The sequence below is a fragment of the Lates calcarifer genome, linkage group LG23, assembly GCF_001640805.2.
Source record: "Lates calcarifer isolate ASB-BC8 linkage group LG23, TLL_Latcal_v3, whole genome shotgun sequence".
In the NCBI taxonomy this organism is placed as follows: Eukaryota; Metazoa; Chordata; class Actinopteri; family Centropomidae; genus Lates; species Lates calcarifer.
Genome location: NC_066855.1, coordinates 10462564 through 10480765, shown reverse-complemented (window position 1 = coordinate 10480765; position 18202 = coordinate 10462564). Strand labels below are relative to the sequence as shown.

The 18202-nt window shown below is 41.3% G+C and overlaps 2 protein-coding genes across 2 annotated transcripts; one reads left to right on the top strand and one right to left on the bottom strand.

The window, feature by feature from the left end:
• Window positions 1-316: 316 nt before the first annotated feature.
• Window positions 317-4884, top strand: becn1 (beclin 1, autophagy related). The gene is given in 14 exon segments (XM_018698741.2): window positions 317-403; window positions 405-450; window positions 567-613; window positions 615-632; window positions 721-779; window positions 891-981; window positions 1067-1203; window positions 1370-1564; window positions 1641-1787; window positions 1956-2105; window positions 2332-2380; window positions 2382-2393; window positions 2495-2637; window positions 3935-4884. Coding segments are annotated over 14 exon segments (1344 nt in total). The 5' UTR covers window positions 317-322; the 3' UTR covers window positions 4104-4884.
• Window positions 4885-4936: 52 nt separating this feature from the next.
• On the bottom strand, window positions 4937-16875 carry LOC108898732 (serine/threonine-protein kinase tousled-like 2). Its single transcript, XM_018698739.2, is given in 22 exon segments — window positions 4937-5971; window positions 6403-6510; window positions 6634-6745; window positions 6953-7091; window positions 7243-7412; window positions 7629-7718; window positions 7897-7988; window positions 8220-8301; window positions 8415-8443; window positions 8445-8513; window positions 8619-8685; window positions 9180-9332; window positions 9424-9560; window positions 9775-9885; window positions 10351-10443; window positions 10876-10983; window positions 12592-12684; window positions 12899-12936; window positions 13188-13260; window positions 13474-13545; window positions 14620-14714; window positions 16085-16875. Coding segments are annotated over 21 exon segments (2103 nt in total). The 5' UTR covers window positions 14713-14714; window positions 16085-16875; the 3' UTR covers window positions 4937-5797.
• Window positions 16876-18202: the final 1327 nt, after the last annotated feature.

Sequence of the window (18202 nt, the reverse complement as noted above, 5' to 3'; positions counted from 1 at the left end):
GGTGCCAAAATGCGACAGTCACGCTAAACACATTAGAAGTGATTTCTTATTTTTGACGTGCACAAATCAGGATTGTAATGCTGTAACTTGTGTTTTTCGCAAGCGACAGTGAGTCTATCTTATGTTTATACACCGTGGATGTATGTTACACTCAAGCTAGCTGCAAAGCTAATCATAGTTAGCCAGCTGTCGAACAGCTAACTAGCCAGCAAGCTCTAATTTGTAACGTTTACTTGAGTGGAAAAAAATACACCCGCTGGCAAGGCTGTTCAGCTTTACAGTGTGCTTTTGTCTCTGTGCATGTGTTGTGTTGTAGCTAGCGATGGAGGGCTCCAAGTCGTCGAGCACAACTATGCAGGTCAGCTTCGTGTGTCAGCGGTGCTGTCAGCCCCTCAAACTGGATCACGTCCTTCAATGTGCTCGATCGGGTCACTATCCAGGAGCTTACAGGTATGTGTTTACTGAACAATCAACCATCAGTGCTTCAGTAAAATGTAGCGCGGTGATGTTTAAACTGCTGCATTTGTCATGAAGTTATACTCCGCTGTGTCCGTACTCCTCCTCAGCTCCTTTGGTCACAGTGACCCCCAGCAAACAGGCTGACAGCAGCGAGAGGGGAGACAGCACCAGAGGTAAGTGCAGCAGAAAAGCACAATTTAGTGTCAAGGAATGTGCTGTTTGCAAGTATACCTGAGCCTCAGAGTTACACTTCCCTTCCAGGAGACCTTTGTAGAAAACAAGCCAGATGGAGTGTCAAGAAAATACATCCCTCCTGCACGGTGAGCACCCCAAGTCCTTTCATCCAAGAAACAGAACTGATTATAGATGACAGTTGAAAATGCAACATATCCTACAAAATTGACTGTGAGCTGATGAATCTTGCTCTTCAGGATGATGTCCACAGAGAGTGCCAACAGCTTCACATTGATTGGAGATGCATCTGATGGAGGCACAATGGAAAATCTTAGTCGTAGGCTGAAGGTAAAGTCCGCTTCGGTGCACTAAACTTAACCAGCATATGCTCCTGATCTATGACTGACTTTAAAAAGTGACTATTTTCACCCAGGTGACCAGCGACCTCTTTGACATCATGTCGGGCCAGACAGATGTGGACCATCCACTCTGTGAAGAATGTACTGACACTTTGCTGGACCACCTGGACACGCAGCTCAACATCACAGAGAACGAATGCCAGAATTACAAGTTAGTTGGCGCACAACAAATTAGATGTCACAGTCTTCAATCAGAATGAGGGGAACTTCTGTTGATATCCATTACCACAAACGCAACTTAAAACACAAGAGCAACTTAAAATTCTGAATCCACATGGTTGTTCACACAACCACACTGTATGTGGATGTATTTTCAGGCAGTGTCTGGAGCTGCTGTCACACCTGCAGGTGGAGGAAGAGGAGACCCTGCTAGCGGAGCTGCAGCAGCTGAAGGAGGAGGAGGAGGCCCTGGTCCAGGAGCTGGAGGCTGTGGAGGAGCAGAGGGCAGCTGTGGCCCAGGACCTGGCCGAGAGCAGGATCCATTCTCAGCAGCTGGACACGGAGGAGCTACAGTGAGTGGTTTCAGCAGTGGTGTAGATAGGGTGAGAGTGGAATATTGTAGATGATCTGTTTGTTTTGTGCCACAAGGTATCAGAAGGAGTACAGTGAGTTTAAGCGACAGCAGCTGGAGCTGGATGACGAGCTGAAGAGTGTTGATAACCAGATGCGTTACTGCCAGATTCAGCTAGATCGACTGAAAAAGACCAATGTCTTCAACGCCACATTTCACATTTGGTAAACACACACACACACATTTTGTTGGGCATGCTAAGAAGAAATAATTATTTTTTCTCTCCACCAATCAACCATGACTGTACGAATATTCAACACAGGCCCCGGGACAAAAGTAAATCAATGCCTATCGACTGAAGGTCAGAATTGTTTGTCTCTTCTCTTGTCCAGGCACAGTGGTCAGTTCGGTACTATCAACAACTTCCGCCTGGGTCGACTCCCCAGTGTCCCTGTGGAGTGGAACGAGATTAACGCAGCCTGGGGACAGACGGTGCTGCTGCTGCACGCTTTGGCCAACAAAATGGGGCTGCGCTTCCAGAGGTGTACACACACACACACACACACACACACACACACACACACACACACACACACACACACTTCAATTTGCTTGCTCTTTTTCAGTTGAATCTTGTAAACAATGTATTTTCACTATTCTTTATCTTTTGTTCTCGTACACATTTACACACTTCTACTATTTAGGGCTGCTTTAGCTCATTCTGCATCATAAAATTAAGCTCAAATATTGCCACTTGTCTCTCTGCAGATATCGTCTCGTCCCATATGGAAACCACTCATACTTAGAGTCCCTGACATGACAAGTCCAAGGTAATAACATACAATATTCTCAAACCCAGCTCTACCATCATTATTTAAACACTTCTCCAGTCTCCAGTCCTGTCCTTTCTTTCTGTCTCATGTTTGTCCAGGAACTTCCTCTGTACTGCTCAGGTGGCCTGAGGTTCTTCTGGGACAATAAATTTGACCATGCCATGGTGGCCTTCCTGGACTGCGTGCAGCAGTTCAAAGAGGAGGTGGAAAAAGGAGACACTGGCTTCTGCCTCCCATACAGGTCAGATAGCTGCAGACCAGTGCAATGTCAGCATATCCCACTTTTCCCCTTGTGTCTATTAACAAGGCCATCTCTGTGACCATTCAAGTTGAGGCTGTAAATATTCAAAACGTTTGAATGCGAATTCTAAAACCATTATCTCAGCTTATTCTAGAGGGGCTGAAGAAATGTCTACTGCGATTATGCCATCGAGGAAAATTAGGGGCATTTGGGGAAAACTTTGGCTCTGTAACTTTTTGAATAATTAAAGCATGGCCCCCAGTGTAGCATTTACTGATACACTTACTTGTCTAACTGGCTTTATGAAGCTCACAGTGCATCCAGCAGCCACGTCTGACATCCTAGCCCTGCTGTACACTCGGCATCAGTCCAACATATAAGTCTACACTCCACTTAGTCTGAGCTGGTAGCATCACTCATACTGATACCTGCAGAACATGAAAGTTAGTTAAATTGACTTATTTACATTTTACAATTATATATACCTTTTGGTAATGACATAATAATATGGTTATTAGTTAGAAGGATGTCTCAGACCCTGGATATAGAGTGGCATGCATTCCTATTCCAGAATGTATTATCTGGTCCATGTTGTCAGTCAGTCTGTCCAAAGCTTTGATTCAGAGCAACATCTGTTTACAGTTAATGGTCTCATTGCTGTTGTAACATGCAGACAACCATCTTTCCAAGAGGATGATTCCTGATGATTACAACTCAGAAATTTCGATTGTTGCAGTCTGATGGAAATTTTGACATTAAACTTACCGAACATATTTACACACCCTTTCCATTTTGGACTCTGAACCTTCCTCTTGCTCTACCCCCAGGCCTTACTGTCATCTCTGCACAAGAGGTATTTCATAATCTAAATTTTGCAAATGAGGCAAATGAGTACATTCATGCCTCAAGGGGAAATGCACCTTTCTGTTTTTATTACCTAATGATCTTTCCTCTATCATCACCCTCAGGACAGACTTAATTTTGTGCCACTTCTATTTTAACCCTGAGAATATGTCTGTGGACGGGTTTTCATTAAATTTGGTGGACACAGACCTGTAGTCAGGGAACATTTGGGTAGATTTAGATGTGATCTAGATGGATTCCCATTACTACAGCTACAATACTACACAGAAATACACACTTCAGAAAGTCCAAAATCTGTTTAACACAAGTGACAGAAATGATGTCTCCAAGTGAAACCACAAGTTGGAGAATTGTTTGCATTTTTTCAGTATCACATTATAATGATACCAGTACATCTAACAGGCTTTGACTGTATTTTTATTCCATGTCTCAGGATGGACGTGGAGAAGGGTAAGATCGAGGACACGGGCGGCAGCGGCGGCTCCTACTCCATCAAAACCCAGTTTAACTCCGAGGAGCAGTGGACCAAGGCGCTCAAGTTCATGCTCACTAACCTGAAGTGGGGTCTGGCCTGGGTCACCTCACAGTTCTACAACAGATAAACCTGCTGGACAATGCCTCGGGTTATTGTGTTTTTCATATCCATGTGCCCCTCTGATAAAAGGATTACTTGTGAATCATATTTGGATATTTGGCCAAAGGAAGAGAAATGGTTCCGTCTGCACCATTTTGCTTGTCTTCTGAGGATTTTGAGCACAAAAATCTTTAGTCCAGATTGTCTGTTGCTACATGTTACAAAGATGAGGTAATTTCAAACCACATGCAGTTTCACACTTCCTCAGACTAGAATGTACTTTAACAGAAATCCCCCCCAAATTCAGCTCTCACCACTTGGTAAAGTTCGAGGTATTTTTGGTCTCCTGTTGTAATGCACACCTTTCAAATCACTTTGTAGCTCTATCCAGTGAGGAAAAAGTTTTTGTCCCAATAATATAAGCTGCAGGAGTATGATGTGATTAATTATGGCCAAGGAAGGATTTTTAGATTAACACTGTTTAGTATTCAACAGGAGTGTGTCAGTATTTCTTTAACCTTGAATGCAGTTACCACATTTTCCAGTTACATACATACAAACTGTTGTATGTAGAGGTGCACTGATACAGCTACTTTGTGTTTATACTCTGCATCATCAAAAGAATTTGTCTGTTTGAAATGTGATAATACTTTTAAATGGTGGGACATGAGTTAATAAAAATGTTTTGCTGTGTAAAAAAAACAAAAAAAAACATCTGGTGTTGAGATTTGACACATTTGACACATGCATCATGGTAAGCCACTGACAATGGCATGACTTCAAGAGGCATTAAAAGTATTTTGGTATCACTCCTGTATAATTGGTCCATGGAGTTTCCAAATCAGGCGAGACACCACAGAATTAACCAAATGTTTTTTAATGGTTTCATAATTATTTCTGTTGAATCTTACCTCTCATCACACCACTCACTCATAGTCAGCCCCACTTTAAAGTTAACAAAAACATTAGAGGGGGTAAATTTCATGGAAAAATATGGACTTAACAATTAAAATAATAAGCTGACTTCCGTTACTCTTTCCAGAATCAGCCTTCTTCTTCTGTTTCAAGTCATTTATGAACCTGGTGCCATGTCAACAAGGCAGGCCTTAAACTTTGGTCATTAGTCATTTCTCATCACGTGTACGAGCCCTTCCTGAAAAGTCCCAGGTTCAAACCTATGGGGTTACATATTTGAAACTGACTTTTGAAGTTCTGAAAAACAGTTTAGATGTAGTTTAGATGATGTATTTCAAGCAGAATGGGATGAAATTTCATTAATGCTTCTTCTAAACCTTCCAGAGTACAGGCAGGTGATCTTCCACACATCTTCTCAGCCTGTCAGTTGTGCAATTTTTTGGGTGCTTTTACTATTAATCATGTAAAAAAGCCCCTTAAAATGAGCCAAAGTTTTTTGTGTTAGTGCATGCATATGGGCAAATCTTTGGGTTCTACAGAGCCCACAGCCAGAGACTGGCCATTCATTTTTACCACTTGGACGATGGTGGTGGGCACATTTACTACTACATCACCACATCGTCCGTCATTTTTGGTTCCATTCACACTTTTAGGATCCCTCCATCCCATCATGCTCTCTGCTCCCTCACAATGAAGAGAGAGCAAAGGAGGAGTTTCATCAAGTGTGTAATGTCTCCGGCGTGGTTTGTCCTCACTGGGTGGGGTGGGGGTGGGGTAAGGGTTTATTCCAGTTCCTCTCAGCTGGCTTCAGTCGGACGCATTGCTGCTGTAGCAGCTGGAGGTGGAAGGTATAGGAGGTGCCAGAGGTGTGTTGCTGCCCAGGGCTTTTCGAATATGGGGCATCAGGAAGGGGTCACTAGCCAACTGCAGCACATCCACACGGTCCTCCTTGTGATAAGCCAGGCAACGTCGAATGAAAGCCTATAAAGGGAAAGAGAAAAAAAAAAAAACCTGACTCATTATCTGTGGAACTACAGCCACTTTTTTTCTTTATTGGGCAATTTACTGTTCTGCCAAAGCCATTTCCTTTTTAAATAAACTTCATTCTACTTTTAAGCCCTGCTCGTTATGAATAGTGATGTGCTTTTCCAACAGCTATAAATGAAAACAGTGTTATGTGACTGGCTGTTTATGGCACTCTGCATGCTTAAAGACCCCATAAAATGATGTTTCTGGACAACAGTGATGCTTTAATGGTGACCCATTCCCAGACAACCACTGTGCCCCCATTCAGGAGTAAAAATGTAATTTCACAGGGCATTTAAAACTCAGTAAGAAAATGATTCTGTATAAATGTATAAAGGCTGATGGGAACAGTGTAGTGAGCTGTTTAAGATATATGGGTACCACACCTTTGCTTCTGTGGTGACCACAGGTTTGGGGGGAAACTGCACTTCCGTGGCTTTTAGTATGGTGTTCTCCTGAAGGATATCCTGCTGCGACTGGTTATGACCAAAAGGCTGGAAAAAAAAAGACAACAGGGAGAGAGTTAAGAGATAGCTTACTTTCATTTTAATCACATTATTTAAACAAAATATTCTGATAACAAAGTCCCCCTCACAGAGGGGCAAGTTAGTAGTTACCTTGCGTCCGTATAAGCTCTGGTAGAAGATGACCCCTACTGACCAAACATCCACCTTGTTGGATATTTTGGGGGGCTCTTTGCCCACCACAAAGCATTCAGGAGGGAGGTACCTGTAAACCACAAAATCACAACATGAGACTGAACTAGGTTTTCCTCTGTATGTTCTTTCTGCACTGTACATGACTTTCTGAATGAAAAAGGGAATGTGAATTCAATTAGCAACATTTCCCTCAAAAGACAGCACCTCTTCCACCCACTCGTGAAGCTATACTGGTTGCTTGGTTACTAAATGCAGTGAAAGGTGTGTGTGTATGTACCAGTATGTCCCTGCTCCTTGTGAGGTCAGCTCCATGCCATCTGCAGAGCTGTAGCTGTCATCATCCATGATCTTGGAAAGGCCGAAGTCAGTGATCTTTATCTCCCCGCAAGCTGTGCCGTTAACCAACAGGATGTTTCCTGATGCAGACACAGGGAACATTCAGATAAATTCAGTTGTCACAAACAAATGAGTGTTATGTGGATACCAAGTGTGTTACAAGGTATCAAATTCAGTTTTAAGTGAAATTTTGAGACTGCAAAGTGACAAGCTAAAACTTCATGAGTCTACCAGGCTTGAGGTCGTAGTGGATGATGGGTGGCCGAATCTGGTTGAGGTACTTGAGGGCGTTGACAATCTGCATGACAATAGAGCGGCCCTCCTTCTCGGTCATCAGCTTATTCTGCTTCAAGTAGAAGTCCAGATCATTGCCTTCACAGTACTCCAGCACTGTGCAGAACCTGTGAGAGATAACACAGCAGATGGATTATTTGGGAAGATTTCAGTGTTAATCACCCACTTACATACACACACATCCAAAAATGTTTAGACATGCTATGTGAAGCTTATGAATCAGTAACGTTATTACCATATTTATCATTCATGTGAACAAACAAGACCATCAGTACCGAGTGTCACAATACCTTCATGAGCTGTATGCAGACTGAGGTACTTACGAGTCTGTGTCGAGCGAGAAATAGTCATAGAGTTTGACTATTCTAGGGTGGTCGAGTTCTTTGTGGATTCTGTACTCTCTACAGGCATGTCTGAAAACACAAGTGAATTCATGAGAACATTCAGTAACTTCTTAAATTCATCACAAATAAGAACATACAAAGACGGTTTTAAGCTTAACGTTGACTGTAAATTTTAGTTACAGATCAGCACATTTCCAATGATGCAAAGAAAGAGAACAGAAGACAGTGAACACGAGTTCAGACTCACTTGTGGTAGTTCTCCTTCTTCTCCTCCCTCCAGTTCTTGTTGAGTTGATGGATTTTAATGGCCACATACCTTTGCTCTGTCAAATCAAAAGCCTGGAAAAGGAACATTACACATTAACATGAGCGAAGTTGGAGAATCCTCCAATGACCGGAAAGATACACTCAAGGGTGTACAGCAGCTGTTTACTGGATACAGGAGTGTTGCAAGTCTCTCCTGCTTTATTTTATTTAAAAAGATCCAGTATTTCTGAATAGACGATAAAAAACTAAACTACAGACCAGTACTTGTAAAGAATGGAGGCCAACTAAACAGCACATGCTTACCTTAAAAACTTCACTAAAGCCACCTCTTCCAAGTAAATGTAACAGCAGATATCTGTCATTCAGCGTGGGGTGGTCTTTAAATCTACAGGTTAAGACAACATGCATCAATCATCTGACTTTCTTTATCTGTATAATGAAGGTAAAAGTCACACTACAGTACACGTGTAAGGTAGGTTAAACACAGACTATACGTACTGCGAATTGTCCTCATTGTGGATTCTCTTTCAGCTCCCGAATGTGCAGGTTTCTGACTCGCTCCAAATGCTCCAGTTCTGACTGGATCTCTGCCTCTTCCTGCAAACAACCACACAAATCTATATTTTAGCTCATCCTCTGGTAGATACATGTCTCAAAAACACCCCCCACCCCCTTAAAAAGCTCTAAGTGTTGAGCTTGTACCTTTTTTAGATGACCAATTCGAAGTTTGAAAATCTCCTCTTGCTCGTGATATTCTGCCAATGACAACCTATGTAGGATAAAGTAGATAAAGAGTGAACTTGTGAGAGTAAACTACACATTTAGTTCAGGTAAAATGAAGATTGTTGACAACAGTTGACAAAGTCTCTTGATAAAATTCCTTATGAGATTTATCATCACAGATGTCAAACTCATTATATTCACTGAATTAGATGATACAAAATGCAATTTATAAACAAGACTGGTTGAACTGACAAAACCAGCAAAACACCTCAACATCAATTATCTATCAGTAATTCAAGACTGACTGTCAGTGTTCCCAAAGACACCTACACACAAATAAGTCATAACAGAGGTATCCTCCACCTACATCAACCCAGAAAACTGCACCATTAAGCTGCAGTGCTGCCTTCTAGACCAGTAAACAATGTTATATTCAAGCTAGAGCAAAGCAATTACTTCCTGCCTTAGTGTAAACTTTAAGGCTAGTCTATGTTAAACACCTACTGTGTACAGTAATCTGACTATTGTTTGTGATCTTACGCTTCATTCTCCTGGCCGTTGCTCCTGCTCTTTCGTTTGTTCTGCTCCAGGCTGGGCGGAGGTGTCTGGGCCATGGAGGGAGGTTTCCTCTTCCCCAGCAGCTTCCTCTGCCGCTCTATGTCCTCCCGCTGTGAGTTGACTCTCTCTTGCTGCCTGGAAAACATAAGAACAATCTACCGTGAGCATTCTTGTACGCTGAACGGGTAAAATGTAAAATGTACTGTATGTTTATTTGCTTGCTGACTTGATGAGGTTCTGGAAGGCGTATCCATCTGTCCACTGCTCAGTGAAGGAGGCTCCGTGGCGTACAGTGGTGAAGTGACCCAGACGCAGGCGGTCCTGCATGCTCTTGTCCCTGCAAGCCATCTTCTCCTGCTTTGACTACAAAAAAAGATGAATGAATAAAAAACAACTGAGCTTAGACAGTGTAAAAGAACTGAACATTGCTCTACCATAATCCACCTAAGATGTTTAAATAATGATTAAGAAACAGTGCTTCAGGTTTCAACACTGTAGCCCTACCAAACTAAGACACGCTGTTCCTCTCAAGCACACACGCAGTATGATACTTGTGTAAATGCATATGGACACCCACCTTCTCAATTAGCAGCTTCTTGCTCATGGTCACACACTTGTTAAGCCGCTCCTTGTAGCGCTCCAGGATCTTCTGCTGCTCATCTACCTGCCGCCTCAAGTCACAGTTAGCCTGCCAAAAAGAGACATCACCGCTCTGATTCTCGACATCTAATTCTCCTTACAACAAGGACTCGAGGCCTTTTTTGCATTTAAACTGACAGGATGCAACAACTATCAGCGTGTGACAGTCTGGTTTGCTGGCATTTACACAAAATGTCACTTTAGGCAGCGATGGCATTTGAAAGTTAACGAGCACATCGTTCATGAGAAGCTGCAACCAGACTGGTGCAGGTTCATTACAGGGGTTGTTGTGACAAGGGGTAGCATATTTGTCAAGACTATGAAGTGATTATTAGGGACATTTGTGAATAGGCCAGATTTATACAGACTAGGTGTGACATTAATTATTATTAGTCAACTACAATATCAATTTGTTGTAGACTTTGTCAGTACATGTCTCTGAAGCACTTTTAAATGCTCCACGTGCTCCAAACTAAAGTCAACTTGACAGATTTTAAATATCTTCTCATCTTACCCTCAGCAGGTCGTCTATCCTCCCCTCTTTCTGCTCCAGGTCAGAGTTTTTGTCCTTCTCCAGTGCTGTCAGTTTCAGCAGCGTCAGTTCTGACTGGGGAAGGACAACAACAAGCCAAAAGTAAACATCTTGTTCCACTGAAACGATGCAGACACCCTTTGGACCAGTCAGTAGCAAAACATACCTTTAAATTAACCAAAATCAGACGGTGGTGTCTCGGATATTAGACGTAAATTCAAAATGTTGACCTTTAATCAGGCCAATTAATGTAATTTACAAGGATAGCTGGATGTGTGCTGCAAGTATTGTGTCAGATGAATTGCAGCGTGGGTGCAGGGCCTTTCAAAGTCTGACCTTTAGTTCTAGCATCCGCATCTTGTCTGACTAGTGTCATTTTATTAAATGGCAGAGCGAGGCGTGAAGTTGTACCCTTCTTGCAAGTTCTGTCAAACTCTGGTGTGTGAGATGCAACTTTCTCTAAAGGAATCAGAAAGGCTGGAACATCCAGGTCAGTCAGTCAGTTACCTGGATGGCTTTGTGTGAGCAGGAGTGTGTGGGGGCCATCTTGACAGAGCTGCAAGATGAGGAGTCTGTGTGGGCTGAACCTGTGGATGAAGGACTGCCGTGCTGAAACTGCACTCCAGGGAGACGGGAAGAGAGACAGGTAGAAAAAAAAAACAGAGGTAAAATATAATGGTTATGTAATACAAACAGCATAAGGAGATCATTAAGTAGCCAGGAGGATAAAAAGAAAAGGAACAAACACTCTTAAGGGGGAGAGAACGGAACTTGTAGATGAAAACAAATATCTACAGGCATTGATGCTAAACTGTCTGTACCAATAAATAGATCATCTTTTGCTGAGTCTATTCTCAACAGTGTTTTTCAATATCTACTGTTAATAAAACAAATTGCATGCAATAGTTAATACTTCCAGTAAGCTTCAGGGCAATAACAAAATTATATTACATTGTTTTATTAGACCAGAGTGACTAGACAAGGGCAGGTAATTATAGAGCACTGTAAAATCTGAATAGATGATGTTGCCAGCAGGCCAACCAGCACAGTCTTTTTGAAATAAACGTGACTTTACATCTTTCACTAAATAGGCCCTTCATAGACCAAATTCAAATCTGCCATTTCCCAGAAGAATTCTGGAAAAACTGCTGTACATAACACTGACTACTTAACAAACACCCATTACTACATTACTAAAGTAATCTTTCTCTAGAGCAGAAACCCTTATTTTTGATGGATCATCAACAACACCACCAATAACTGGCAACAAAATGTGGGAGTATTAGGGAGAAAATGTGTGACATCACTGTGTTGGCCCTGACTAAAGGGCTGTGGCTAAAAAATGTTGGTTCATCCCGCAATAAAATGTGATGTTAACTGGCAACACTCTGCGTTAATCAGGGCAGGACCAGTTCGTTGCATTTTTTAATTTAAATACAGTGCTGTTTTTGGTCTTTTCTGACTGAAAACCAGAAGGTTTGTAGTTTTGTAGATGTGATGAGAGAAGATGTTATCATAACATAAGATGAATGAAAAGAATGAGGAGGTGAAAAGATTCTTAAATAGAGGATTCAGTATCGGAGTGATTAAACACATGACACTACAGATTTCAAAGTGTTTTATATACACCAGTTTTATATAATGAAAACACTGTCCTCCTGCACTGCTCCCTGCCTCACACACCACCTCAATGTATCAAACCCACAACCAAAACATCTGAAAATATGATACATGAACTTTAGATATAGTTTCTCTAGCCAATAGTCAGAGTTTATCCGATTTTTGATCCTTCCAGTCAATAAATACGACATTGATATAACTTCCCCACACTTTCAGACTTATTCTACTTTCTGTTTGTTCTTATTTTCCATTAAACCTGAATTAAAAGGGAAACATTTCATTAACTACTTCTTTAAAACTAACTAGGTAAAGGACTGCTTTCTTATTTCCATTGGCTAAAGTGATCCAGACAAATCAAGGACTTATCTATTAGCCTCAAACGGGATTAAAGTTTAGTAAAAATAAACATAAACAACAAATCAGCAATACATGCCTAACCAAGTGTGTCCAATTAAGACGATACTGATGCTCAAAGAAAACAAACAAAGCCTCACAACAACAGATGAATTTGAAAATGGCTAAAGATTAAAAACTGATCAACCAAATGAAAAACAGAGGGGCAAAGCAGGAGAGAGAGCTATGGAGATGGAAGCTGGTGCTCACCAGAGGATTAGACAGTGAGTGCTGTGGAGAGGAGCGCACCAGCATGGGGATGCCCCGGGCAGGACTGGTGCCAGAGCCACTGCTACCGGCAAACTGGCCACAGGGCAGTTAACAGAGTGTGGAAACAAGACAGAGAGGAAGACGACAGAGTTGTTATTTAGAAAGAGTTTTGATGAGGGACCATACCGGCACAGTGAGAGTGTGAGGGTGAGACATCACAATAAAGCTAGAGAGTGATCTGAAACAATGCACAGCACAGTGGCTACAATGCAAAATGTCATATCATGTCGGTTTTGTTTTTACTCACCTCAAAGTAATCACTTATTTTGTGTCCTCGTCCTTTTCCTACAAAAAATGGGACAGTTATAAGAAGGGAGAAAATGTAATCACTTGATCTTACAGTATGTTTGTAAGCATATACATTTCATAGAGCATTAGAACCGCAAACCACAAAGAACCATTTAATGTGATTTTCAGAACTAATCCAATTTTGCAACCTTTGCAACTTAGACCAAAGCAGAAAAGCAGTGATTAAACTGAACTGGGCATCTGAACATTTCTGTATGTTTCTGTTTCAGTATGTAGGATAAACTTACCCTGGCTATTGCTGTCATAGATGTCTCCTTTTCTCTTTCTGCTTCTCTGGTCACTGGCCTTCTTCTCTGGTGTCTAATGAGCAGAGAAGTAGCACAGATTTTAATTTAACTCCATTAAATTTATTCCATTAACCACATTAAGATAACAGTGAAGAAATGTAATTGACAAAATGAAGCTTTCTTGAAATCACAAACAATCACTATGGATACCACTGACAATTAGAAGGTGAACACATGGTCAAAAGACCTGAACATGAGGGCACAGTCACTTTTCATTTTGACCAACCTCCAGTTCCTTGTCACTCAGTGATCCCGCGCTGCACAGAGACTGGTTGGATGATTCGCTGTTGGCTGAACTCTGGAGAACAGAACAGAGACAACAGACCTGAATGATTACTCTCATACTACTTCTACAAGTAGATGCTTGTGAGTAAAACTGGAAATTAAAGATTTAAGATATCTAAACAACTGTTTCTAGGAGAGGGATCGTGATACATGGTACTTCAGATTTTCCACTAATGCATGTACATAATTTCTTCCACTCCATGTATCTGATTTCTACCAGAATTTAACATAAGTCAAATAGTTACAGCTCTAAAAAAAAATACTGCCACTAAGCTGAGCTAGGATGCCACTATGGGCATTATAATATGCTATTAATCTTCAAATCTTCACTTCACATCCAGTTGGCAGAATCAGCTGGTGTCATGCATAACATTCATGACCAGCTGCACAGCCTGATGAGCTAATTGGTGCAGAAGGCTAATGCTTTTAAGGCCTGCTGGCATTCTGTTGCTCAAGGTCACATATGCTGCTAAGAAATTCTCCAATTTTTACTCTTAAGATGTACACTTTACATAGTCATTGCAATGTTTTGGATCTTGAACTTTAATACATTTACAGCCTTAAATCATTCACACTGTAATACCACAGTCAGCAGGCCTAATAATTTATTTCAGAGCACACTACAGGCCAGAGCATGAATGATACTGATTGCTTTCTCAGGGGTTGCCATTTTCTCAAATCCGCACCCACACACAGTAATACCCAGTTCAACAGCAGGGTTGCAGTACAACACGCAGCCTATGCTGTGAGCTTCCGCTGCGGTGCCATTTCAGTGTCACTAGTCTCCACTGAAACAAAGAGCTGCTGGCCAGCTCCCATGTCAGTAAAACAGAGCTTGTCTTGTTTTAGTGTTAGTTCAGGAAGACAGGATCATTTCACTAAGGGAAACTCCTGAACACAGAGCATCAGTACATACTGGAAGCTGGGAGACGTCCAAGTCTCTTTAAACTGAGGCTGAACTAACATAAGAGAGCTGACCGACTGCTCATGATTGCATTCACATCCCAAACAACAATGAAGTTGTGGATTGTTTGCAGGAAAACTGTGAGCCTCTCTTTTGTATGACTTTGATGCTAGATATGCCAACCTTGGCCACACCAACTCCAGTGAAGCGAGCCTCAAGCAGTTCCTGCCTGCGTGGGTCCAGGCTTATAGCCTGGCTATGAAGTCCTTCCATCATACCTAGAGAGAGACACAAACAGTGAAGAAAATGGTAACTTACGTGCACTGGTTGGGTTGGGTTATTGCCAAACACAGGAGAAGACTGAACGGGTAGGAAGTAGCACATTAACAACAATACCATGCATGTAAAACAGTCTTACTGACTCGGGCAGGTGACCTAAACAAGGATTTATATTCTGTCTAAACTGCATTTCAGTGGATCTGAAAGCCTTGGAAGCCCCTTCCCCCCACAGATTTCAAACAATGGACAGTTGGTGTCTGTGTCGACCATTACTGCCCTTATTTTCCTCCCAAAGAAAGCTGACAGGAATATGTTTCTAAAAATCCTTCACGGAGGAATTCCCCTGTACTGTCTCTTGAAATAAAAAGATTTCAAAGGAAAGATGGACAGAATTTTGTAACTTATGTTTACAGCAAAAAGGGGTATAAACCAATATTAAGATTATGGTGCAGTGAAGTTCATAATTCCATGAATTGTACCTGTTAAACTCCATCATGTTCAGATGCTGGCTCTAAAATGCCAAAATGACAACATATAGCAGCAGCTTAAAAAGAGCCACTGACTTAAGACACTCCGGAGGGGGGAGGCAGCTAATTTCCAATTTGTCATTAAAGTACTAATTTAAGTTAGAGGGATATTAAGGCGAAAGACCCCAAAATAATCTCTATTATATTCTCCCCTCCCTTTAAGTGGTTATCATGACCATATTAAATGGCAGGGCACGACTTCCTTATGCCATCAGGAACTCAGACCTCACTGGGTATCCATCAGTTACAGATGGATTCATAAGAAGGCACGAAAACAACGATTCATGATGACAGTTACTCTCGGTCAAAAAATAAGCAACCAAATACACATCGCAGTTTTGCCCAGGTTGAATTAAGTTATCTAGATAGTTTTTCCCCAAAAAATCTATTAACTTATCTATCAAAACATTGTTGGCGAGGAAAAGATACCTTAGCTAAAAGGATATGCAGCTTCATCTCAACTTTAAAGAGAAAGCCATAAGCTCAACTTTATCTAAGTTAACCGACGGTTCAACAAGACTGATTTCATTGCAGCTGGTGGAACAAAAGTCACGATATTATTACAGACTGTCAAGATGTTGACGAATGCCAAACTTGGCTAACGCTAATTAGCTAGTTAACATTGCCAAATGCTAACATGCTAATCAAAATCATACGGAGGTTGCCAAGCTCTGTCGAGTTGTTATACATCAATTAAGAATAAAAGTGTGATCTGAAATAACATAGGCTATTAATTACTGAATAAGACTGCCAAGACTGCATGATAGGCTCACTAAACAAGCTAACGTTAAGTTATCTAGCTAGCAAGCTAACGTTTACGGTAGCCGCAGCAGAAGTCTCACCTGGAGAACCTTTCGCAGTTTTCAGTCACTCACGCTCCTAGAAAAGATGTTGTTCGTCCATCCGGTGACAGCAAAATCCTTAACAACTCCCAGTCCCACACACCTCAAAAACAGTTGTTTGAATTAAGTTATCCATTTACAGTTATTTCGAATTCGGGGAAGACATTGGTTAGCTTAGCCAATGCTAGCTAAGGAGAACAGTGTGCCTGGCTCCTACTGGTGTCATCCGGACAGGAGGCCCTGATCCTCGGGGTTTCCTCGTCCGTCTTGGTGCCCCTGCACGGGCAAACCTGGAGCTGTCAATGCTCTGAAGCCTCTTGACAAGTGTTGTCACATTTCTGCTTCACCCGGTCTTTCTTTAGTCATTGTCGAGCGATGTAACGTTTACACCGGGAGGACAAGTTCAGCCACCTCGTTAGAGTCCATTCTTTAAATGTTAATTAATGATAATAACCCCCCGCAGCAAGGCCGCACAGGGCTCCAGGGAGAGCTTTATGTGATGCTTCCCTTGCGCTAGTTTAACAGATAATGTAAACTCCTCAGGTCAGAGCCACCCAAAAACAGACAGGAAAGGCTGGTTTACCCGCAACTGCTGGGGCCCCAGACTTGTAGGGCCCCCAAAGGACCCCAGTTTCTGAGTGCCAGTTGTTTGGGTAATTTGACATATTTCAAATGTTGTGTAGGAATTTGCACCACTAAAGCACAGTATCACGGGGTTCCTGCCCTAATTACATAATTTTGTAGCCTTGTAAATTAGTCCAATGGATTATGTAATTGTGATTACTTGGTGGAAATTTGGTGGCGATGTGTGTACCAGCTCTCACATGTCTCATCAAGAAGAGTTTTTTCAAGTCAGTTTAGTTGGACCATATTACAATTTAGCAGTAACACTTTCAAGTGTCTGCAAATGTTGTGCTTGTTGCCCACAGCTGTTTATGTGTATTATAGTTCCTTTGTGTTTATTAAATGCATATAGCCATCACATAGCAGCATGAATGATGAGTGCGTCTCCAAGTTAAAAGAGTGGCACATTTTACACACGGAGCTGATAACTTCATAAATTACTTAGTGAGTCTACAGGGCTTTTTTGTCTGCAACTCCTGGGTTTAAACTGTGTATACTTTAGCTTAGATGGTTTATCTTGTATATTTGATAATGTGTTAGATGAACTATACTTTAGCACAAGGGTCAGTAGGCTCTACTTGCAGTTTAAGTCCAGGAGATGGAAGCAGAGCACTGCAGACAAAAAAGTCTGGGGGAGCACGTTAGCCACATACCATTTCCAATAAGTAATCATTATCCATCTGGGTCTGTTGTTCGTTTTTGTAATGTAATGTAATGTGTAATTTGAAGTGATTCAGTTTTCTAATTGACTTTACACACTCATTTCTTTCCATGCATGTGTCATCCTGAGTAGACTGATTGTTTAACAAATTATTTTCAAGATGTAAAGTGAGCATTAATAAAAACACTGAGAGGGTTTGATGAGAGCTTAGTAAAGGCACTGCAGACTGTGAACACAATGCATATTACAGGAAACCACAACTCTTCTTGTTATCTTTGTTTATCTGTATTTTTGAGGTTGCTCTGCTTCAAATTACTAGTCAAATTTTCAACGTTTAGAACACGAAGGCAGGGGAAATTAGTCACTGTCGTCCTTTTAAAAACACCAGTCATCTAGAATATTGTCACATTAGCTCATTATATAAAGAAATAACAATATTTACATCTATTTTTAATCAAATGTCTTGTTATGTAATTTCCTTCATTATTGAAAAAAGCTCCCCATTTATTTTAAATTATGTTTTATCATAGCACACATCTCAAACCTGGACATGTTTTGTGGCTGTAAACATCATAAGGAATGAATGAAATATGATGTCTACATATTTTAGTAATACCATTAGTGACAATGTTGACACTTACCTTGAAGAGTCCACACGAGAAACTGTTTTACTCCAAACCACATCATATCCCTAGAACGTCACTTGGCTGAATTAAAGACAGTTTATCTTGCCATTGTCATAGTATCACTAACAGGAAATCTCAACACTGTGATCAGGAAATGAAGTTTGTTTTGTGTAACATTATCTTTCCTTCAGTTCTTCCACTGACCTA